Below are 25,043 nucleotides of genomic sequence, written 5' to 3'. Positions count from 1 at the left end.
GTGATAGACATCGGAGAGGGTATGTGCTAGGGTGAGCACTGTGAATTGTGTAAGACTGTTGAATCACAGACCTGTACCTCTGAAACAAATAATACATTATATGTTAAAAAAGAAGAAGAAGAAGAAGAAAAAGATAGCAGGAAGGGAAAAATGAAGGCGGGGGGAATCAGAGGGGGAGACAAACCATGAGAGACTATGGACTCTGAGAAACAAACTGAGGGTTGTAGAGGGGAGGGGGGTAGGAGGATGGGTTAGCCTGGTGATGGGTATTAAAGAGGGCACGTACTGAATGGAGCACTGGGTGTTATATGCAAACAATGAATCATGGAACACTACATCAAAAACTAATGATGTATGAACACTTCATCTAAAACTAATGATGTAATGTATGGGGATTAACATAAGAATAAAAAAAATTTAAAAAAAAACAAAAAAACTAATGATGTATGGTGATTAACATAACATAATAAAATAAAATTTTAAAAAAAGTTTATGTGGAATTATAAGGGACACAGAATAGCCAAAACAACCTTGAAAAAGAACAAATTTGGAGAATTCATACTTCTCTATTTCAAAACCTACTGCAAAGCAACAGTAATCAAGACAGTGTGATATGACATAATGATAAACAGAGAGATTATGAGAATAGGTTTGAGAGCCCAGAAATAAACCCACATGTCTGTGGTCAACTGTTTTTCAACCAGAATAGGAAGGGCATTCCCTAGGAAAAGAATAGTCTTTTTATCAAGTGGTACCAGAACAACTAGATATCCACATGCAAAAGAATGAGTCTGGATCCCTAGCTCACAGCATACATGAAAATTAGCTCAAAATGGATCAAAAACCTAAATGTGAGAGGTAAAACTATAAAACTCTTAAAAGAAAACATAGAGGTAAATCTTCATTACCTCATATTTGGCAGTGGATTGATAGATATGACAGCAAAAGCCTGAGTAATACAAGAAAAAATAGATAATTGGACTTCATCAAAGGACACTGTCAAGAAAATGAAAAGTATACAGAATGGGAGAAATATGTTTGCAAATCATATTTTCTGACAAGGGACTTGTATCTAGAGCTTATAAAGAGCTCTTAAGGGGCACCTGGGTGGCTCAGTCATTAAGCGTCTGCCTTCGGCTCAGGTCATGATCCCAGGGTCCTGGGATCGAGCCCCGCATCGGGCTCCCCGCTCCAAGGGAAGCCTGCTTCTCCCTCTCCCACTCCGCCTCCTTATGTTCCCTCTCTCACTGTGTCTCTCTGTAAAATAAATAAATAAAATCTTGAAAAAAAAGAGCTCTTAAAACTCCATAATAAAAAGACAACCCAGGGCGCCTGGGTGGCTCAGTCGTTAAGCGTCTGCCTTCGGCTCAGGTCATGATCCCAGGGTTCTGGGATCGAGTCCCACATCGGGCTCCCTGCTCGGCAGGAAGCCTGCTTCTCCCCCTCCCACTCCCCCTGCTTGTGTTCCTGCTCTCGCTGTCTCTCTCTCTGTCAAATAAATAAATAAAATCTTTAAAAAAAAAAAAAAGACAACCCAATTTTTAAAACAAGCAAATAGTCATTTCTTCATAAATAGTCATTTCTGGGGCACCTGGGTGGCTCAGTCGGTTAAGCATCTGCCTTTGGCTAGGGTCATGATCTTGGGGTCCTGGGATGGAGCCCCGTGTCGGGCTCCCTGCTCAGTGGGGAGCCTGCTTCTCCCTCTCCCCCTGCCTGCTGCTCTGCCTACTTGTGCTCTTTCTGTCTTTGTCAAATAAATAAATAAAATCTTTAAAAGTAAGTAAAAGCTTTCATCAAATTAGGAATAGAAACAGTGAAACAAGCAGAATACAAAATGGGCAAAAGACTTTAATAGACGTTTCTCCACAAAGAAGACATACAAATAGGCAATAGGCACATAAGAAGATGCTCAACATCACTTAGGGAATCCTTAAGGAAATACACATCAAAACCATAATGAGGGCACCTGGGTGGCTCAGTTGGTTAGGCATCTGCCTTCAGCTCGGGTCATGACCCCAGGGTCCTGGGATCGACCCCACGTTGGGCTCTCTGCTTGGCGGGGAGCCTGTTTCTCCCTCTCCCCCTGCCTGACACTCCCCCTGCTTATGCTCCCACTCCCTCTCTCTCTCTCTGTCAAATAAATAAATAAAATCTTTAATAAATAAATAAATAAAATTTAAAAAAGGAAAAAAAATGAAGTCATTTCTTCAAAGAGTGTGTACACACACACACACACACACACAGCCAATAAGCACATGAGAAGATGCTTAGCATCATTACTCATTAGGGAAATGCAAACCAAAATCATGACATTCTTTTTCCTACCCACTAATGGCTATAATCAACAAGGCAAATCATAACAAGTGTTAGTGAGAATGTGACAAAGTTGGAGCCCTCATATGCTGTTGGTAGAAATGTAGAATAGTGCAGCCACTTTGGAAAATAGTCTAGCAGTTCTTCAAATGATTAAATGTAGAGTTATCATACACCCCAGCAACTCCACTTCTAGGTATATACTCAAAATAATTAAAAACAGTTGTTCAAGCAAATATTTAGACATGAATGTTCATGGTAGCGTTATTCATAATATTGTTATAACAGTATTATTATAGAATAATATATTACTCGTAATAAAAAGTAGAAGCAACTCAATGTCCATCAACTCAATGTCCATCCAGCTGTCCATAAGCCTCCTTATCCCTCTGCCTCTGCCTCTCTCTCTCTCTGTCTCTCATGAATAAATAAATAAAATCTTAAAAAAATAAAAATTGTGTTTAGCCTGAACTTAATAAAACCTTGAGGTTTAACTTCTAGGAAATACAGGGGAGACATGAACATGATAAAGAAGACCACAGGGAAGATAAATATAAATTAATGTAGGACATTTCAAGGCAAATCTAGAAGATAGGAGTTTTTATAGGAAGTATGGCCTGGTTTCTGTCATGAAGAACAAAAGCTGGAAGTGGGGATGGGAGATTCATTTAAATGTAAGTGATGTTGACATAATAACCAAATGCAGTAGATATTTTGGGAAGAATTAAGGAAATTGAATATGATCAAGACATTAGATATTTAAAAATTATTAATGTTACTAGATATAATAATGGTATTATAAGTATGTAAGAAAAAATTTTTTAGAGATACATAATTAAGTATTTAGGGGTAAAATATAATTAATTTTTACCTTAAAATCCTTGAACAAAAAATACATATATGGAAAAATAACTTATTGAATTTAGGTAAAAGTGTCCTGTTTTTCTGTATTTAAAAAATTTTACTGATTAAAAATAAAAATCAGGGATACCTGGGTGGCTCAGTTGGTTAAGTGTCTGGCTTCAGCTCAGGTCATGATCCCAGGGTCCTGGAATCAAGTCCCACATCAGGCTCCTTGCTTGGCTGGGAGCCTGCTTCTCCCTCTGCCTGTCACTCCCCCTGCTTGTGCTTGCTCTCTCTCCCTCTCTCTGACAAATAAATAAAAATCTTGAAAAAAAAAATAAAAAGAAAAATCACTCAATTAAACACCAAGTAAATAACAAAAACATAGAAACTGTCCTTAAGCATAGAAGGGGGGAAAGAGAAAGTTTCCAAATTTGTTACATAAAGCCAACATTATATTGACCTCATATTTGACAAAATAGAGAATTTACAGATCAGTTTTATTAATAATTGTTATGCTGAAATACTAAATAAAACATTACTGGGTGAAATCAAGTTTAAAGGAATCATGTAGCACTATCATGCTTACATTCCTGGAATGACCTCTTGGAATTCACTTGTGAAACCATTAATCCTGGCACTTTCTGGGAAAGTAGCTTCTTTTTTCTTCTCTTTTTTTTTTTTAATTTTAAAAAATTTTTATTTAAATTCAATTTAATTAACACATACTATATTATTAGTTTCAGGGGTAGAATTTAGTGATTCATCAGTTGCATACAACAACACCCAGTGCTTGTTATTTCAAGTGCCTTCCTTAATGCCTATCACCCAGTTACCCCATCCCCCCCCCCCCCCCCCCTGCAGCAACCTCAGTTTGTTTCCTGGAGTAAAGAGTCTCTTATGGTTTGCCTTCCTCTCGGTTTTCGTCTAATTTTATTTTCCTCTGTTTTTGTCTAATTTTATTTTCCCTTCCCTTCCCCTATGTTCATCTGTTGTGTTTCTTAAGTTCCACATATGATTGAAATAATATATTTTTCTCTGACTTATTTTGCTTAGCATAATAACCTCTAGTTCCATCCACGTTGCTGCAAATGGCAAGATCTCATTCTTTTTTTTTTTTTTAAGATTTTATTTATTTATTTGACAGAGACAGAGATAGCAAAAGCAGGAACACAAGCAAGGGGAGTGGGAGAGGGAGAAGCAGGCTCCCTGCTGAGCAGGGAGCCTGATGCAGGGCTCGATCCCAGGACCCTGGGATCATGACCTGAGCCGAAGGCAGACGCCTAATGACTGAGCCACCCAGGCACCCCAGGATTTCATTCTTTTTGATGGCTGAGTAATACTCCATTCTGTGGAATATAGCTTGTATATACATACATACACACACTACACACCACATCTGGGCTCTTCCCATATTTTGGCTATTCTGGACATTACTGCTATAAACATTGGGGTGCATGTGCCTCTTCAAATCCGTATTTTTGTATCCTTTGGATAAATACCTAGTAGTGCAATTGCTGGGTCATAGGGCATTTCTATTTTTAACTTTTTGAGGAACCTCCATACTGTTTTCCAGGGTGGCTGTACCAGTTTGCATTCCCACAAACAGTGTAACAGGGTTCCCCTTTCTCCACATCTTCACCAACATCTGTTGTTTCCTGAGTTGTTAATTTTAGTTGGGAAAGGGGGCGCCTGGGTGGCTCAGTCGTTAAGCATCTGCCTTCGGCTCAGGTCATGAGCCCAGTGTCCTGGGATCGAGCCCCGCATCGGGCTCCCTGCTCAGCAGGAAGCCTGCTTCTCCCTCTCCCACTCCCCCTGCTTGTGTTCCCTCTCTTGCTGTGTCTCTCTCTGTCAAATAAATAAATAAAATCTTTAAAAAAAAATTTTTTTTTTGTTGGGAAAGTAGCTTCTTTGATAACATTCTCAATTTCTTCCAGGATTATTGACCTGAAATCAAAAGTCATTAATCATGTTTGATGATAAAACACTAGGGTATTCCCATTATAGAGAGAAGAAAAGGAAATCCACTGCTGTTGTTATTTAACACTGTTGTGGAAGTCAATCAAATAGACTCACAGAACAGACTGAAATACATCAGTATTGGAGAGGAGGCAAAATCATCATGATACCTGGAAAACCCAAGAATGTTAACTGAAAAAGAAATAGAAAGTAGAGTTTAGTCCAGTTATTGGTTACAGAATTCATATTAAAAACCATTGGTTTTTCTGTTTAATGTATTCAACAAATATTACTTGAATGCCTTACGAGCAATAATATCTTTTAGAAAATATAATGGAAGGGGCACCTGGGTGGTACAGTTGGTTAAGTATCCAAGTCTTGGTTTTGGCTCAGGTTGTGATCTCAGACTCGTGAGATCAAGCTCCATGTTGGGCTCTGCACTTAGCATGAAGTCTGCTTCAGATTCTATACTCTCTTCCTCTGCCCCTCCTGCTCATGCACGCTCTCTCTCTAAAATAAATAAATCTTGGGGGGAAAAAAAAAGAAAATGTAATGGAAGAGGGGTGCTCGGCTGGCTCAGTCAGTGGAGCATATGACTCTTAGATCTTGAGGTCGTGAGTTCAAGCCCCATGTTGGGTATAGAGATTATTTTTTTAAAAAATGTAATGGAGGAGAAGATCTCATTCATTATAGCATGAGAAAAAATATACTTATGGAATAATACTTTGGAAAAAAATAAATCTGCCAGGTCTATTTTAAGAAACTTAAAAAGTATACTCCAATAGGCATGAAAGAAAGAAAAATCAGGAGATAGGGGCGCCTGGGTGGCTCAGTCATTAAGCATCTGCCTTCGGCTCAGGTCATGATCCCAGGGTCCTGAGATCGAGCCCTGCATCGGGCTCCCTGCTCCGCAGGAAGCCTGCTTCTCCCTCTCCCACTCCCCCTGCTTGTGTTCCCTGTCTCGCTGTCTTTCTCTCTGTCAAGTAAATAAATAAAATCCTAAAAAAAAAAGTATCTCTTTTAAAAAAAAATCAGGAGATATACTTCATTTTTGGATTGGAAGATTCAATATTACAAAAAAATATACAGTATCAAAATTTTTTCTAGAGTTAATCCACAAAATCAGTATTTCCCCAACCAGAATAATAGCCAAATACTCTTTTGGAACTTGACAAAGCAGAAGTTCTTCTGGAGAAATAATCTGTGAGAATTGTCAGGAAAAGCTGAAATAAAGAGTTATGAGTGTGAGTAGGTCTAACAGACTTAAAATGTACTAAAGAGCTGTAGTAATACAAATAATGTGACTCTTGCTACAGGAATAGACAGCAAAGAATGGAATAGGAAAGAATCTAAATCCAAATTGGTAGTAAAGATAGCATTTCAGATCGGTGGTGGTATGTAACTGGCTGCCCATTTGAGGGGAAAAAAATATAAAGCTTGATCAGATAAATTCCAGAAATATCAAGGATTTTTTAAAGCTTTTTTGTAAAGAAAAGAAATTATGAACTTGTTAGAAAGAAATATGGGTAAATTTTTAAAAATAATCTTGAAGTAGATTGGGCTTTTCTCAGATTTTTCTTTAAATTTAGAAGCCATAAAAAGGAAAAGATAATAAATTGCTTCTGCAAATATTAATAACTTCTTTATAGTAAAAACTTTGTCATGAGATTAAATGACAGACCAGAAAAAAACATTGCAGTGTATCATAAAGGATAATGATCTATCATTAAGAAACCCCTGGTATTCTGTATGTTTGTGCTATGTGACCACTTGTGTGTAGTGTACTCCATTTTACAAAACTCAGAATGGAAAGAAATGGAATTATATTTGGAGAGGTAAAATGTGTTGTCTTCTCTTGAGTAGAAGCATCAGAGGGCAACAGTATGGGCTCTAGAACAGGTGTCCTTAGTTTGTTTTAGAACCCCACTGATAGCTCTGTGACTTTGGCAGAGTTACTCAACCTTTCTGCCTTTCAGTATATCTCTAAACTGGAGATAATACCATCCGCCTCACAGGGCTGTGAGGATTAAATGAGATAATACATGCAAAGTGCTTAGCTCTAGAATTTGCCTGGGAGTATTCTAAGGGCCCAGTAAATGTTAGCTGTCGTCATTAGTATTAGTATTGCAGCTCCTACTACTTTTCCCATTACCTTTCTTACTTCTGATACTAATAATACCTCACATTTGTATGTTTTAGAATTAACAGAAATCTTTGACGCGAATTATATAATTTTATCCTCATTACTACTTTGTGAGGTAGATACAGGAGCTCCATTTTATAGAAGCAGAAACAGAGCCTCAGTAAAGTGACTTGCTCAGGTTTGCATTATCTAGTCAGTGGCAAAGTTGGACCTAAAATTCAGATCTTTAGATTCTGCGTTCCAGACGGTTTTTTAAAATCTTGAATTTAGAAATAATTTCAAATTTATGAAAAGCTGCAAAAATAAAAATAGTACAAAGAATAGTCATATACTTGTTACCCATTCACCAATTGTTAGCCTTTTCCCCCATTTACTTTACTATTCAGCATTCGAGTTTTAGATTGCCTCTTCCCTCTTACTCATTTACTTGTCCTAATCTCAGATGGCCATTCCTTCACTTGACAAATACTTATCAAGTGCCCGTTTCTTGATTAAATATTACCAAATGTCCATTACCTGGAATACCAGTGTAACCCTTTCAATTTTATTCTCATTTTTGTTTTAAGGAACGCTTTTAATTCTGATTATTTCACTTTTCTAATGCGTCAAAATATTTTGAAATCTTTTGGCACGTAGAGAGTGATTTATAACCTGTTCATTCCATAACTAGTCATTCTGCAAAAACTGTCTTTGTGTTTTACTTATTTATTTATTTAATATTTTATTTATTTATTTGACAGAGAGACCGTGAGAGAGGGAACACAAGCAGGAGGAGCGGGAGAGGGTGAAGCAGGCTTCCCGCTGAGCAGGGAGCCCAATGCGGGGCTCACGGGGCTGGATCCCAGGACTCTGGGATCATGACCTGAGCCGAAGGCAGATGCTTAACGACTGAGCCACCCAGGCGCCCCTGTCTTTGTGTTTTAAATACCTGAAGAATCCTTGGGAGTTAAGTTGACTCAGAGTTTACAAAACTAGCTTCCCTCCCTCTGCCTCATGGATTTCCAGTCCGTTTGGGGTTTTCCTGAATCATAGTGGCCTCAGAACACTGAATTTAGTCTTGAACTAAGCTGATCTTGGATTTAGAATTAGATTCAAAGGGTGATTGGTCGTTCAGACTTATCCAAAAAGTAAACCTGGATATTCTGGAACTTACTGATTATCTGGAGGTGAAAGAAGGGCACCTATGGCTAGCATATAACTAATCAATTCATGCAACACGAACAGTCCTGTGTACCTAGCGTTTGTTTCATCTTTGCTTTGATGAATGTGAAAGCCATACTCTACCAGGTGCATGGCATTGTGCCAGTCATAGTAGGGATCTACCAAGTGTAATCCGCTCTGGCTGATACTAATCAGCCAATCATCCAGCTTTTGGCAATGTCTTTTGAAGAGAGGCCTCTTTCCTGTATATATATAAAAGCAGTTTCTCTCTAGTTTTGCAGTACATTTCTGGGTTAATAAGTTTTTTTTTTTTTCCTATTTAGATTATAGCCCTTTTGTTTCCTCTCACTGACCTTCTTCTTTTCTTTTTTTTTTTTTTTAAGATTTTATTTATTTATTTGAGAGAGAGAGAGCACATGAGAGGGGGGGAGGGTCAGAGGGAGAAGCAGACTCCCTGCTGAGCAGGGAGCCCAATGCGGGACTCGATCCCGGGACTCCAGGATCATGACCTGAGCCGAAGGCAGTCGCTTAACTAACTGAGCCACCCAGGCGCCCTGACCTTATTTTCTAAGCGTTAATGCTTTGCTTGAAAGTTTCTTATATACTTACCAGACCTCTTCTAAAGGACTTACTTCTGATTGCTATGGCATGGAAGTAATGAGTTGATTCTTTTAACTCTTCACCTCGGACTACTATTTTGAAGAATTTGAAAGGATATACTGAGCTAAAAAAAATACATATATGTGTGTATTATATGTATTATATATATGTATATATATATGAAATAGGAATGTAGTGGACCAATATTGCTCTTAGTACTTTGGCACTCTTTGTATCTCTCTCTAGTAAATGCTTCTGAAAAAAATCTCCAGAGAGAAGGTGACATATTGAAGAGAAGGTAAAAATTGAAATCATAAAGCATTGGAGAGTGAGAAAGAATAGGTGCAAAATAGTAAAAATGTGTAGGTTAAAAGTTTGGTGAATGCAGAATGAAACAGTTCATTAGAACAGTCTGTAGCAGGTAGGTTAAAATTTAATATTAAAATCTTATATTGAATTTCTACTGGATTTTTTTGTCTTAAAGAGCTCCTTTGTTTTTTTTTTTCCTGTTTACTCTTTGTTTAAACAGCTTATTGAGATGTAACTTGATACCATATTAAAAAATTCTCCCATTTAAAGTGTATAATTCAGCACTTTTTGGTATATTCACAGAGTTTTTCATCCATCACCTCAATTATAGAACATTTTCATCACCCCCAAAAGAAACCCTGTATCTATCAGCAGTCACTCTCCATTTCTTACAGACTCCCCAGCCTTAGGCAATCACTATTTTACTTTCTGTCCCTATACATATGCCTATTATGGACATTTTATATAAATGGGATCATATAGTATGTGGTCTTTTATGATTGGCTTTTTTCACCAGCATAATGTTTTCAAGGTTCATCCATGTTGTACCAGGTACTTTTTGGTACAAGTAATATTCTGTTGTATAAGAATTCATATTTTAGGGGCGCCTGGGTGGCTCAGTCATTAAGCGTCTGCCTTCGGCTCAGGTCATGATTTTGGGGTCCTGGGATCAAGCCCCGCGTTGGGCTCTCTGCTCAGCAGAGAGCCTGCTTCTCTCTCTCCCACTCCTCCTGCTTGTGTTCCCTCTCTCGCTGTGTCTCTCTCTGTCAAATAAATAAAATCTTAAAAAAAAAAAAGAATTCATATTTTATTTATCCATTCATCAGTTGATAGACATTGGGGTTGTTTCCACTCTTTGGCTATTATAAATAATGCTGCTATGAATATTTGTGTATATGTTTTTGTTTCAGACATGTTTTCATTTATTTTGTATAGATATGTAGGAGTGGAATTGCTGGGTCATATAACTATGCTAAATATTTTGAGCATCTATCAGACTATTTTCCGAATTGGCTGCACCATCTTACATTTCCACCAGCAGTGTATAAACGTTCAAATTTCTCTCCATCCTGGCCAGCACTTGTTATTATGTGTCTTTTTTATTACAGTAACTGTAGCAGGTATAAAGAAGTATCTCATTGTGGTTTTGATTTGTATGAAAATCAAAAGAGCATTTGAATGGATTTTTTAGCTGATTGATTTCAGCAAGCCTTTTGTTAAGGAGGTAGTGGTCTGGAATAAAGAGAACATGTTTTTTTGTGGGAGCCAAAGACTCAGGTTTTAGTCATTCCTGCTATTTATAGGCTCTTTTACCTTGGATGGGTTCCTTATCCTTTAAATGTCGCTAATTCTTGGACATCTGGGTGGCACATTTCGTTAAGCATCTGCCTTCTGCTCAGGTCATGATCCCAGGGTTCTGGGATCAAGCCCGCATTGGGCTCCCTGCTCAGTGGGGAGCCTCCTTCTCCCTTTCCCTCTGCCTCTCCCCCCCTGCTCATTTTCTCTCTTGCATGTGCTCTCTCATGCTCTCTCTCTCAAATAAATAATATCTTTTTAAAAAATGTCACTAACTCTCTCCCTTTCTTACAGAGTGGGTATGAGGATCAGTTGAAATAATGAGAAAAGTTTTTTGTAAGGTCTAAGGGATAACCAAATGTTCTCTGATATTACCATAATTAGGCTACTCAGGAAGGCAGAGAACATTCATAAGGGAGAGCATCACTAAAAAGGGGACTCTGTGTTCTGTCTCCTTTCCTTTCTATCTGTAGCACCAACTTGGCCACAAGGAATTAAGCTAAACTGATGTGAATAGCAACCCTCTTGAGCTCAACTTGAATTTGTTCCTGAAGGATGGTGTAATGAAGTCATTAAAATAATTACAAATTAATAACATTTTCTCAACCATTTATTTGTATACAATGTTAGTAGTTATATTTTTTCTATATTGTCTTACAGAATTTACGTTGTCCATTGAATGAAGAGGTAATTGCCCAAGCCCGGAAAATATTCCCTTCAGTGATAAAATACATTGTAGAAATGACTATATGGGAAGAGGAAAAAGAACTGCCTCCTGAACTCCAGATAAGGTGAGGACATTTTTCAAAAGGGAGAAGTTTTAGCAAAGATTATAATTTATCGGCATTATGACAATTATGTAGAGAATTCTCTTTTGGGAATACTTCCAAAATGTCCATTTATATGAGATGCTCTGCACAGGCACTAACAGAAGGTAAGCCAAAAGAAAACCCTAAACAGGAGCTGCTGACTTTTAAGAAAGAGCATTCTGGGGGTCTTTTTTTTTGGTCAGAAAACATGAGGTGTTTTCACATTTTATTAGCTACAGTATAGACCCTAGAGCTGCTTCATTCCCTCCCCTCCCCTTCCCCCACCACGGGGTCAGGCCTTCCCAGAAGCCCCTGCCTTGGCTGCCTGGGCCCGCTGGAACTCCTGCTGCAGCTGAGCCAGGGTCTCCTTCTGTTGCTCTGACTGCCGTTCGAGGTCCTGGAGCTGGGATTCATATCGCTTAATTTCAGCTGTGATACAGTCCAGCCTCTTCCCCACTGTGGCCTGAGCCTCTCCCAGCTCCTGTTTGACCAGCACAGGACGCAGAAATTTAAAGACCATGTTGGACACATCTAGCAGGGCCAGCTCCTCCTTCACAGTATTACTTTCTGTTAGTTGTGCCTCAAGCTTTGCCACCCTGACATGGATTTACTCAAGTCCTTCTGTAGCTGCTGATATTTCTCCCCCTTTCCCTGTAGCTTCTTCTGGATTAGCTCAGCCCATGGCGGGGATAAAGGCCTTTCTTTCATTATTTGGGCTGGGGGTCTTATTCTAAATGATTTATAAGGACCTAATAGCTACTCATCCCAGAAGAGAAGTAAATTGCCCAGTTTGATCCTGTCCTAGACCAACATCCAGATTCCCCAAGAGGTTTGTGATGGTAATAAGAAGATAGCCCTTTACCATGTGCTTTGATACCTAGGATTATTTCCCTACTAGTTGTAGGGATTTAACATTTTAAAACTAAAACCCAGCAATTTTTAACAGCCATAAGTCTTTCAGTGACAGATTTGCTCTTAACTTACAAAGGTACAAGAGAATTCCAGATCTGATATGAAGATACAGTTTGGGCCTTGTGGGAATTTTTCTATCCATGTAATATTAGGAATTTCACAAAATTGCGTCACAAATTCAAATACTGTTGTTCCTTTTATGGATTTTTTTTGTTTTAGGAGGGGAGAGAATTAATTTTAATTTATAAAGACATTAAATGTATTGTTTTGACTCTTTGTGGGCCATAAACTGCTTGGGGAAATAAAGGTCATCAAAGATTGCATCCAAAAAGGCTTTAATTTCAGATATGTGATAATGTCAATTAAACTCTTTAAGAAACTTTGTGTTGTTGGGGTGCCTGTGTGGCTCAGTTGCTTAAGCATCTATTTTCAGCTCAGGTCATGATCCCAGGGTCCTGGGATCCAACCCCCACGTGAGGTGCCCTGCTCAGCAGGGAGTCTGCTTCTCCCTCTCTCTCTCAAATAAATAAATAAATAAATAAATAAATAAATAAATAAATCTTTAAAAAAAGAAAAAGAAACTTTGTGTTGGTAAACATGATATAGCAATCTGCCAGCATGAAAAGGGAGAGTTGCTTGAGTTTGAGTGTATGTATAGCAGCACCAGACTTCAGATTCATAGATCTGAGTTTGAGGCCTTCTAACTGCTTTTTGGCATTGTGACCATGGAGAAGTTTTTTTGTTTTTTTGTTTGTTTGTTTTTTTTAAAGTAAGCTCTACACTCAACATGGAGCTTGAACTCTTGACCCCAAGATCAAGAGCCAGATGCTCTACCGACGGAGGCAGCCAAGCACCCCTGTTTCCTGAGCTCTAACAGGCCTGAGAAAATCTGCCTCTTAGAGTTATGAGTTGGATTGAGTATATTATAAAAGCATACTGTAAACTATTTAAAACTGATAATAACATCTGACATTTGTGTAGCCCATGACAAGTGCTTTCACATTTTTTATGAGATCCTCACACCACTCTTGAATGTAGATATTATACTCTTTTTAAAGATGGAAGAGGCACTGTCATCTCAGCAAGCTTAAAAGCTTAAGCAGCCTGAGGTCCCTCAATCACATGGTAGTGCAAGCACTTTCAATCTGTACACCTTTTTTTTTGTTAAACTTAAATGTTCTATAAAACCAGTATCACTTCAAGTAAGTAGAAAGTAAAAGCAAAAACAAACTCAATAAAAATTAAGTGTTAATAAAATCTTACCATTTATCATTGCCTATCTGAAGGTCCTGAGCCTAGGGCTGTCTCCCTTTGCCGCAGTAAGAGTAATATTAAAAACATATTGCTACTAAACTGAAAGTAATAATTTATATCTGGAGGTAATAAAAAAATGAAGTGGTATCAGGGTTTTTAAAATTTCATGGCACTGTAACACTTAAAATAACTTCCTTTATCAGTATTGCTGTGGTACTTTCTCATATATAAGAAACTACACGGTGGTTATATGTTATATATTATTTTAGTCTATTTTTCACATTTTCCTGTATTTGTTTCAGTATCTGAATATGTATCTTTTATTTTTTAACAGGGAGAAAAATGAAAGATACTATTGTGTCCTTTTCAATGATGAACACCATTCATATGACCATGTCATATACAGTCTACAAAGAGCTCTTGACTGTGAGCTCGCAGAGGCCCAGTTGCATACCACTGCCATAGACAAAGAGGTTTGTGAGCTTCATTTGAATTCTTACGCTCCCCCATATCAGCTTCCTGGGAGTCAGGTGTTGACTGAGTCCTTGACAAGTGCTCTTTTGTATTGTGTTAGGAACAATCATACTCTTCTTTTATTCCTTATATCCTAGGTAAATTGGTTAAAACTTGATTTTTCTGTGTATTGTAATTGTAGATAAACTATTAGCTTTCTTCTTTTATTCTAAATAATTAGAAAGTTACTGAATATATTTGGCAAAAAGTAGTTAAGAATGTCTGCTTTAGTTTGTTTCTATAATTATTTATTAAAATAGCATTCTAGGGGCACCTAGGTGGCTCAGTCGTTAAGCGTCTGCCTTCAGCTCGGGTCAGATCCTGGGATCGAGCCCCACATCGGGCTCCCTGCTTTGCGCGGAGCCTGCTTCTCCCTCTCCCACTCCCCCTGCTTGTGATCCCTCTCTTGCTGTGTCTCTCTCTGTCAAATAAATAAATAAAATCTTCAAAAAATAATAATAAAATAGCATTCTGTAATTATTGAGCATATGAATAAATGCATTAATTTTGACATTTTTAACATTATCTATTACAACTATTTTTAGCATAATACTGATGCTGTGGTTCGGCTTTTTAAAAAATATCTATCCAGGGCGCCTGGGTGGCTCAGTTGGTTAAGCGACTGCCTTCGGCTCAGGTCATGATCCTGGAGTCCTGGGATCGAGTCCCGCATGGGGCTCCCTGCTCGGCAGGGAGTCTGCTTCTCCCTCTGACCCTCCCCCCCTCATGTGCTCTCTCTCTCTCTCTCTCTCAAATAAATAAATAAAATCTTTAAAAAAAAAAAAAAAATCTATCCAAAGCAAAATGTGTTCCTCAGGTATATAGAGGGAATATTAACTTAATCCTTGTCCTTGAGAGGAGTGTAATATAGTGGAAGAAGCAGCATGGCATTAGTAATTAGTGTAGTGGTGCTAGGGCTTGAGGAATCAATATCCTGGTCACACCTGTCATCCACTAGTGGGTGCCAGGTGTGTTGTGGAACACATGTTGAGGAACTTGTAAATTCATTCATGGAAAGTATTTATTTTTTAAAGATTTTATTTATTTATTTGACAGAGAGAGAGAGAGAGAAAGTGAGAGAGCACAAGCAGGGGGAGTGGGAGAGGGAGACAGGGAGCCTGACACGGGGCTCAATCCCAGGACCCTGGGATCATGACCTGAGCTGAAGGTAGACGCTTAACCAACTGATCCACCCAGGCGCCTCATGAAAAGTATTTAAAACAGATAGCAGGATTTTAGTAAAAACCTAAATTATTATTATTGGATAGAAATAGAGTACACTATAGCAAGTGAAGAACTAACATTCTTGCCAAGCAGGAAATCCAGCATCCTAAAGTATATTCTCTGCTAGCGGTATCAAAAGTTCTGAAGTTTCATAAAGATGTTAAACATTTATGTTTATCGTCCAGGTATTGCCCATCTTACTACTTTTAGGCAGTTGATAAATGATTAATAATTAAGAGCTCATTAGGCCTTTGGGCTACATATTACTTATTGATTGGGATTGTCATTCTACTACTTAATTCTCATGTTTGTTTATAATTAGGGTCGTCGGGCTGTCAAAGCAGGTGCTTTTGCTGCTTGCCAAGAAGCAAAGGAAGATATAAAGGTAATTTTCTGAATTAGGGACAAAAGAGAATTGTAAGAGGAATTCACATTACAAGAGCCGAAGTAGAATAATCACATTGTTGAAGTGGTTTGGTATCCTAAGTAAAGGTAGGATTGGGCCATTTAGACCCAGAGATTTGAAACTGTAAGTGTTATTATATAAGATTTTTTCTTGAAGAATAGATTACTTAGTTAAAACGAATTTTAAAACTAGTGTTTTGTTTTTAATATTCCTTTCATTTGTAGAGTCATTCAGAAAATGTATCTCAACATCCACTTCATGTAGAAGTATTACACTCTGAAGTTATGGCTCATCAGAAATTTGCTTTGCGTCTTGGCTCCTGGATGAACAAAATTATGAGCTATTCAAGTAAGCATATTGCCTATTTTTCTTATTTCTCATAAAATACTGGTTTTTGAAATAGCCATGAATTTAAAAATGTCATTGAGTATAAAACAAAATTTCTTTCTCATTTTTGGTTTATACATTTTGATTAATTTTCAGATTTGTATCTCAGAATGCCATAAATAATATTTTATCAGCTTTTGATTCTTTGATGTTGACAGAATTATTCTTGATATTAAGCTGGGAAGATTAATGTTAATTTTTTCACATGTTATTGTAGGAAACGTACTTTTGGGAGGAATATTATGAAAATAAAAGTTATGTGACTTCTTTTGTTTGTAGGTGACTTTAGACAGATCTTTTGCCAGGCATGCCTTAGAGAAGAACCTGGCTCTGAGAATCCCTGTCTCATAAGCAGATTAATGCTTTGGGATGCAAAGCTTTATAAAGGTAGGTGGATCTTTGCTTATGCTGCTTGCCATGAAGCATGACCTTAAAGTGGAGCTATAATCTTTTTTATTAAATCAGTGCTCTTGATTGATAAGATATTGTACATTAAGAAAAAGTTAACCAATCAATATGTAGTCTTCTGTGTTAAAACTTAAGGATACTTTTAATTATAGTGTTTTTTCGTTTAGTCAGGGCCAGTAAAAAAGAGTATGTGTATATATTCATTTGGTGCCATTATTAAAGCTATGTTAATTTTCATTTTTAAAATCCAAATGCAGAACATACAGTGAAAGGTGAGAAAAAGGCTTAAGGAAAGGAAAAGGGAAGACATAGAGTAAGAGTAATTTTGAATGAAATAGAATAAAAAGGAATGGAGAAAGCTTGGGCAAGGTAGAGTGAAGTAAGGCAAAGCGGAGGGGCAGAAAGAGAGGGAAAAGGCTTATATATATGTATTTTAAATTCTAGCTATTATTGTGATAAATGCTACTCATATTTGAGTTCTTGAGGTCTGTTAGTATGTGAAATATTTTTATAGTATTCTGCCACTTCTAATAGCCGGAATGTTTTTTTTGCCTTGGTGATACTCTTCCACTTCCCCCAAAAATGATCTCTAGGTGCCCGTAAGATCCTTCACGAATTGATCTTCAGCAGTTTTTTTATGGAGATGGAATACAAAAAATTCTTTGCTATGGAATTTGTGAAGGTAATTGCTCTTTATAAATAGATATCAATAATAGAAAAAGAAAACCATTTTGGAAATGAAGTTGTAGAAACAAAGCAGATAATTATGAATCAGTTTAATTTTGTGATGTATTTCTTTTTTTTTTACATTTTTAAAATTTTATTATGTTATGTTAATCGCCATACATTACATCATTAGTTTTTGATGTAGTGTTCCATGATTCATTGTTTGCATATAACACCCAGTGCTCCATTCAGTACATGCCCTCTTTAATACCCATCACCAGGCTAACCCATCCCCCCTCTAGAACCCTCAGTTTGTGATGTATTTCTTTTTCAAAAGTCCATTCATTTTCACATTTGGGAGTATGGAAGCAGTAGTCTTGGAGAGGAGGTAGGTGGAAAATGACCTGTTTTTTGCCTGGACAGAGCAATAGGAAGTTATCACATTACACATGCATTCATTCTTCTTTATCATTTGTCTGTTTTATAATAAGTAAAATTATAAGAGTAGAAGTGACTAGTTGAAAGGCATAGCATGGGAAAGGAACAGATATGCATGCTAAAGGGAGGCAGGAATGAGACGAGCAAGAGTTTTACTTAACTGAGGCTAAAACATAAAGATAAAACTTCACAGTTTTTTAATATTGTTTTATTGATCTATTGTCTGTCCCTTACATTGTTTTATATATATATTTTGTGGAGAGAGGGGTGTGTCTCTCAAGTTAGGTAAATACATGACAGGTACTTTTTGAATCTTTTACTTTTCCTTGTACACAGGTATCCAAGGGGCGCCTGGCTGGCTCAGTCAGTAGAGCATGTGCCTCTTAATCTTATGGTTATGAGTTTAAGCCCCAAGTTGGGCATGGTGCCTACTTTAAAAATAAATAAATAAATAAATAAATATATGTGTGTGTGTATATATGGTACATATATATAAAAATAAAGTAACATTAAAAGAAAAAGGTATCAATAAATACTTGTTTCCTCTAATTTTGAGTTGTAGGCAGTTCTGTAAAAATTAGAACAGGTCAGAGGTAGGATCCAGGATAGGATTAGAAAAAGAGAATGAAATAATGACTGTTGAAGGCAGATGATACTGTGGGATAAGATACCTGCACTTGCTGGATTTTACAAGTAGAGTGTTAAAAGTAACACATTTAGTTTCTTGAAAGATGGTAACAACTCAAGCTATTAACTCTATTTTTCTAAAACTCTTAGAATATTGGACCATATCTGTGATCTGAAATGAATTTTTTTCCTTCTACAAAAGCAGTTCTCTCTACTTAAATGAGATTATTTTATACCATGGTTACTTCTTTGTAGGAATTCTAGTGGATAAAATTAAATATGTAGGTCAAGGATCTAACACTCTGCTTGTACATGAGTGGATGTATTATTATTTTTGTTTCCCACTATATCAGGGTTGATTTTTGGCTGGTATGCATCAGTATAGTTAAGAAGTTATTTGCAGCCAGCATCCATTCTGTTTAAGGTTGGTTTGAATCTGATTGGTTGGTTTTCTGGGTCCTATCAGTTTTTAAATACTTAGAATATTGCCTCTGCCGTATACCACTGCAGTAGAATCTGCTAAAGATTGTCCCAGATTCTGTTTAGAGAAAGGATATACGGAACCACCACAGTCCTCTGTGACTCTTACGTGTGTGTGTGTGTGTTTTGTTTTTTGTCTTTTTATAGTTTTCACTTACAACTCTGCTAGATTGGGTAGCTGAGTTCATATTTGGTCTTTCGTTTGTTATTCTCTGATATATTTTTGTTCACTATATTATCTTCCCTTTATTTTTTTTTTTAAGATTTTATTTATTTGACAGAGAGCACGAGACAGAAACAGACAGAGAGCACAAGCAGGGAGAACGGCAGGCAGGGGAGAACCAGGCTCCCCGCTGAGCAAGGAGCCTGATGTGGGGCTCGATCCCAGAACCCTGGGGTCATGACCTGAGCTGAAGGCAGCCGCCCAACCGAGCCACCTAAGCACCCCGTCTTCCCTTTAGAAATAGGAATTATAGGGGCACCTGGCTGGCTCAGTCAGTAGAGCAGGCAACTCTTGATCTTGGGGTGGTTGTAAGTTCAAGCCCCACGTTGGGTGTAGAGATTACTTAAAAAATACATCTTAAGAAATAGGAATTATAATACTTTTAATCATATGCATAGAAATAAATCAGCAGCTATTAAAATTGGGATTTTAAAAGTTTTCAGTAATTTATAATTGATTTTCCATTTACTATATTTTTCAGTATTATAAACAGCTGCAAAAAGAATATATCAGTGATGATCATGACAGAAGTATCTCAGTAACTGCACTCTCAGTTCAGATGTTTACTGTTCCTACTCTGGTATGTATTGATCATTTCTTTGCAACCTTTGCAAGTAAAACCTGTTTTGCTTTTTAAGAACTTTGCAGCCACTCTGGAAAACAGTATGAAGGTTCCTCAAAAAGTTGAAAATAGAGCTACCATACGACCCAGCAATTGCACTACTGGGTATTTATCCCAAAGATACAAATGTAGGGATCCGAAAGAGGTACATGCACCCTGATGTTTATAGCCGCAATGTCCACAGTAGCCAACATGGAAAGAGCCTAGATGTCCATCAACAGATGAATGGATAAAGAAGATGTGGTATACACACACACACACACACACACACAAAGGAATATTGTGCAGCCATCAAAAGGAATGAAATCTTGCCTTTTGCAATGACGTGGTTGGAACTGGAGGGTATCATGCTGAGCGAAATAAGTCAAACAGAGAAAGACGTGTATCATATGACTCACTGATAGGAGGAATTCTTAATCTCAGGAAACAAACTGAGGGTTGCTGGAGTGGTGGGGGGTGGCTGGGTGATAGACATTGGGGAGGGTATGTGCTATGGTGAGTGCTGTGAATTGTGTAAGACTGTTGAGTCACAGACCTGTACCTCTGAAACAAATAATACATTATATGTTAAAAAAAAAAAAAAAAGAAGATAGCAGGAAGGGAAAAATGAAGGGGGCGTAATCGGAGGGGGAGACAAACCATGAGAGACTATGGACTCTGAGAAACAAACTGAGAGTTGTTGAGGGAGGGGGGTGGGAGGATGGGTTAGCCTGGTGATAGGTATTACAGAGGGCATGTTCTGCATGGAGCACTGGGTGTTATACACAAACAGTGAACCATGGAACACTACATCAAAAACTAATGATGTAACGTATGGTGATTAACATAACATAATAAAAAAAAAGTAAAAAAAAAAAAGAACTTTGCCTAGTATTGAATCAAATTAAAACAATGTCAGTACTATATTGCACTAATTTCATTTGGAAAACTGAATAATAATTCAGTGGTATCTGCATGTGAAGTATACTTTAGTGGGACCCAAGGACAAGATAGCTTTGGAGTGGTAGTGATGGCATGACCATTGTCCAATAGTCCTGATCCCTGAAGGTGAAGTCCAGAACTAGTTTCTCAGATTCTAGACTAACTTGAGAACCCTGTCTTTTCAATACCCAAACTACTTTTTTTGCTATTCTTTTATTCTTTAGTTATTGTTTGGGGGCAGGGGTATAGATTAAGATAAAACAAAGCAGGAGGAGAGACTACTCTCAAGCATTTGCATGAAATAGGTGCTGACATGGTACTGTATAGGCTTGGGAGGAGAGTGGAGAATTCTGCTTTTTTTTTTTTTAATACTGCTACTTTTCATGTTTCTTCTGGATAGTTTGGTTAAATATTTTTACTTTCCCATTTCAAAGGCCAGAGAAAAGGATGGAAAAGAGACAGTGGATTAGGAGTGACAGGGAGATAGTAACAGATAGTAATATGATAGAATAGATAGTAATATGATAGAAGTCATGAAGTGTATCTGTGTTCTACTTTGCTCATTGTGTGATTATCGATGGTGAACATTTATGTAGGTAACCTATGTGATGGGCTTGGAGTGTCCAGACAGGTGTTACTGAGGAGTAGGGAATTTTTACTTTTAGAAAATAACTTCTCTGAATTTACTGTTCTGTGAGACTAAGGACTGTGTTTGATGCATTTATTTGAAACATTTATTTAAAATGACTCACTGACCAACAAATGAATGAATAAATTAAGTCCATACTATCATGAGTTAATAATAAAGAATATTCTTGAAATATTCTGCAGGCTCGACATCTTATTGAAGAACAGAATGTTATCTCTGTCATTACTGAAACCCTGCTAGAAGTTTTGCCTGAATACTTGGACAGGAACAATAAATTCAACTTCCAAGGTTATAGCCAGGACAAATTGGGAAGAGTATATGCAGTAATATGTGATTTAAAGTAAGTTGTTCAAGTGAAATGGTAAGGGTACCTGTTAATTACAGTGTGCTTATATATTCCATTTTATAAATAAACTTCCGATCCTTTTGGTTATTTAGAATTCTCCTTATAGTGATGGCAAGTACAAAGAACTGTTAACTGTCTCATGTCAATAAATGTTTTAAGTGAGGGCTTCTTAGAGGGTTACAGCCAGGCTAACAAAGAAGGTATTGAGGAGGGGCCTGTTACAGAAACTTTGGGTCTCTTGGGGTCACTAAATGAATCTCCATCATAACTGCCATGCCTTCCACTCACTCTCACTCATGCACTTTGGTTCTGTTTCTTTTACATAGTCTATTTGTACATAGTTTCAGATAATCTTGTTGATCTGAGTTTCTTTTTAACTCCCTTTTTCATACATACAACCAAATTATTAATGCTCATCAGGGGTTTCTTAAGTTTTTTTGCTGAAGAGGATGGCATTTCCTTTTAAACTAAAATTGGAATCACATGATAGATCACTTTTGGGATTGTTGGACTTAAAAGGAAGTAAGTTTCCATTTATTTTAGAATTGGTGAATATTATAAGGGTTGTGATATATCAAGTATTCAATAAACCACAAGCTTCAAAAAATTCTTTTAAATGGGCACCTGGGGGGCTGAGTTGTTAATCGTCTGCCTTCGGCTCAGGTCATGATCCCGGGGTCCTGGGATTGGGCTCCCAATCGGGCTCCCTGCTCAGCGGGAAGCCTGCTTCTCCCTCTCCCACTCCCCCTGCTTGTGTTCCCTCTCTCACTGTCACTTTCTCTGTCAAAATAAATAATTAAAATCTTGGGAAAAAAAAAGAATATATTAAAACAAAATACATTTCATTTAGTTTCCATTTAAAGATTATTTATTTATTTGAGACAGAGAGAACGAGAGAGAGAGAGCACATGAGAGGGGGGAGGGTCAGAGGCAGAAGCAGGCTCCCCACCGAGCAGGGAGCCCGATGCGGGACTCGATCCCGGGACTCCAGGATCATGACCTGAGCCGAAGGCAGTCGCTTAACCAACTGAGCCACCCAGGCGCCCTAGTTTACCATTTAAAGTAAAGAGCTTCAAGGTGTATAGGATTAATTATTTCTAGTCCCCAGGGGGAAAAAATCATTCTAATTTTGTCTACCTCTTTTAGTGACCGGTTAGGGCATAGAGAGGTGGAAACAGTCTTCCAAACTAACCTAGAAATAGTTTGGTTTGCTTAAAAATACATTTGACAGGGGCACCTGGGTGCTTAGTTAAGTGACCAGCTGTTGATTTTGGCTCAGGTCATGATCTTAGGTTCGTGAGATAGAGCCCTGCACTGGAGGCTCAGCGGGGAACCTGCTTCTTTCCCTTTCCCTCTGTCCCTCCCCACATGCCAACCTCCTCTCTCTCTTTCTCTCTCAAATAAATAAATATTTTTTAAAAAGTACATTTGACAGATTTCTGAAATTATGCATTGGATCCTTGATATTACTAAGGAGAAAGTTTCCAGACCTTTTCAAATTTCTCAGTTTTTAAATATGATTATAAATTTTTCTCTAAAGTTCAGCAAATTATTACATTACCACAATTTCAGTACAGAGATGGTAGATGAATTCAGTAGTGAATCACTATTTAGCCAGCGTGCTTCACAAATTATGCATAAATTACATGTATGCAAAAACAAAAAAGCACAAAATGCACAAAAATGCCAAATGGCTGTACTTAAACTTAACAAAGTTAAATCGGTGTATTTATTATTCCTTGGTCTAATGTACAGGAAAAATCTTTTTACCATGGGCCTCATTACTGTGAAATATTCTTGTAGCTGAGTTATTTTTTTATCCAGGGAAGTGGTGCATAATCACCTCATTGTTTTATCACATTTTATTTTATTTTATGTATTTCTGAATATAGTTATTCTCTACAATGAATAATTTGGAGTTAGCACATCCCTAGATACTTTACCGTATGTTAAAATTTTAGGGTTGCTGGTTTAGATGTTAACTTTAAAGTTTTCCCAGTCTTTTGATTGTTATTACAACTTCTCTCCTACATCCTTACCTAAACAGAGAAATCTCTAATGACAAGGAAAAGGGGAAATTCACATATTTTGGGCAACTAGAAAATCTGTACTGTGGTTGTCCATCTGTGATAGGCTAGGTTGCTTCCAAGGATCATTAAGCAGAACAACTTCTGAGTAGAGAAGTCAGGCTTAACTTTGACAGCCGCCTCTCATAGAGCCTTCACATTTTGCTGGTATAATCCTAGCTCTGCCCAGAGCGTCTAATTATTTTAAGAAATTAGAATCCATAATGTTGATGAATCAACATTGTCTGTAGCTTTGAGAACTTTAAAATTATCTCAGAATGGGAAAGTGAAATATTTCTTTGTCTTTTGAAATGATAGGTATATCCTAATCAGCAAGCCCACAGCATGGACAGAAAGATTAAGAATGCAGTTCCTTGAAGGTTTTCGGTCTTTTTTGAAGATTCTTACCTGTATGCAGGTATGATAGTTCTTCTGTACATCAGTAAAATAAATTTATTTTTAAAAATTTAGCCCCAGTCTTTGTTTTAAGCAAATTCTGTTTGTTATTTGAGGAAGACTATATCTAGTAAAGTAGTAATAAAATTTAAACACTGCCTCACTGATCCTGCTTTAATAGATCTTTAATAGGTATAATTCTGTTACTTTAGTTAACTGCTGCTATTACTCTTGAATGTTTATTGAATGCTTATTATGTGATATGGTAGTAACCACTTTACATGCATTATCTCTGCTGAGCATCATAGCAATCTTATGAGGCTGTTACTATTATTATTTTCATTTTCCATATAAGGGAATTGAAGTCTAGAAATAATTTGACCAGGGTCACATACAGCTAGAAAGTGACAGCTGGGATTTGAACCATGCATTCTGACCTTGTATAATAGCCATGTTAAAAAAGCTATGCATATATGAATATGAATCCTAACAATTTTATATTTTGACAGTAGAGGAACAAAGAAAGAGGGTCTACTATATACATATATAGTAATCACTCTTTTCTTATAGGGAATGGAAGAAATCAGAAGACAGGTTGGGCAACACATAGAAGTGGATCCTGACTGGGAGGCTGCCATTGCTATACAGATGCAATTAAAGAATATTTTACTCATGTTCCAAGAGTGGTGCGCTTGTGACGTAAGTAAAATTTGTTAGTAGGATCAGTGCCTTTTTAAGTGCTCTAATGGTTATTAGTAGTAGAGTTTTATGTAGCAACTTGCTTGATGTAAAATTTTATTATTTAAGTAGTTGTGTATTTGAATTTGTCTTATTAAATTTAGAAGGAAAATCCAGTGTTGGTTTTTTTTTGTTTTTAAAGATTCTATTTATTTAGAGAGAGGGAGAAAGAGCATGAGCAGGGGGAGGGGCAGAGGGAGAAGGAGAAAGAATCTCAAGCAGACTTCCCTCTGAGCATGGAGCCCAACGGAGGGCTGGATCTCAGGACCCTGAGATCATGACCTGAGCCGAAATCAAGAGTCAGATGCTTGGGTGCCTGGGTGGCTCAGTCGTT

At 37.4% G+C, this 25,043-nt stretch overlaps 1 protein-coding gene and 1 pseudogene across 3 annotated transcripts in view; one reads left to right on the top strand and one right to left on the bottom strand.

The window, feature by feature from the left end:
- UBR1 (ubiquitin protein ligase E3 component n-recognin 1) overlaps positions 1 to 25,043 on the top strand; it is a 149,906-nt gene that overhangs the window by 34,609 nt on the left and 90,254 nt on the right. For all 3 annotated transcript variants that reach the window (XM_034994128.1, XM_034994129.1, XM_034994130.1), the window contains 10 exons: positions 11,285 to 11,415; positions 13,934 to 14,072; positions 15,659 to 15,721; positions 15,967 to 16,090; positions 16,409 to 16,516; positions 17,131 to 17,219; positions 19,453 to 19,551; positions 21,346 to 21,503; positions 23,894 to 23,993; positions 24,542 to 24,670. In XM_034994128.1, the coding sequence (XP_034850019.1) occupies positions 11,285 to 11,415; positions 13,934 to 14,072; positions 15,659 to 15,721; positions 15,967 to 16,090; positions 16,409 to 16,516; positions 17,131 to 17,219; positions 19,453 to 19,551; positions 21,346 to 21,503; positions 23,894 to 23,993; positions 24,542 to 24,670 (1,140 nt within the window). The remainder of the gene's footprint in view (positions 1 to 11,284; positions 11,416 to 13,933; positions 14,073 to 15,658; positions 15,722 to 15,966; positions 16,091 to 16,408; positions 16,517 to 17,130; positions 17,220 to 19,452; positions 19,552 to 21,345; positions 21,504 to 23,893; positions 23,994 to 24,541; positions 24,671 to 25,043) is intronic.
- On the bottom strand, positions 11,726 to 12,141 carry LOC118003469 (annotated as a pseudogene).

This window comes from Mirounga leonina, unplaced genomic scaffold (assembly GCF_011800145.1).
Source record: "Mirounga leonina isolate KUSES-001 unplaced genomic scaffold, KU_Mleo_1.0 Mir_91, whole genome shotgun sequence".
Lineage (NCBI taxonomy): Eukaryota > Metazoa > Chordata > Mammalia > Carnivora > Phocidae > Mirounga > Mirounga leonina.
Note: the sequence above shows the minus strand (reverse complement) of the source record. Positions and strands in the feature narration are given on the sequence as shown.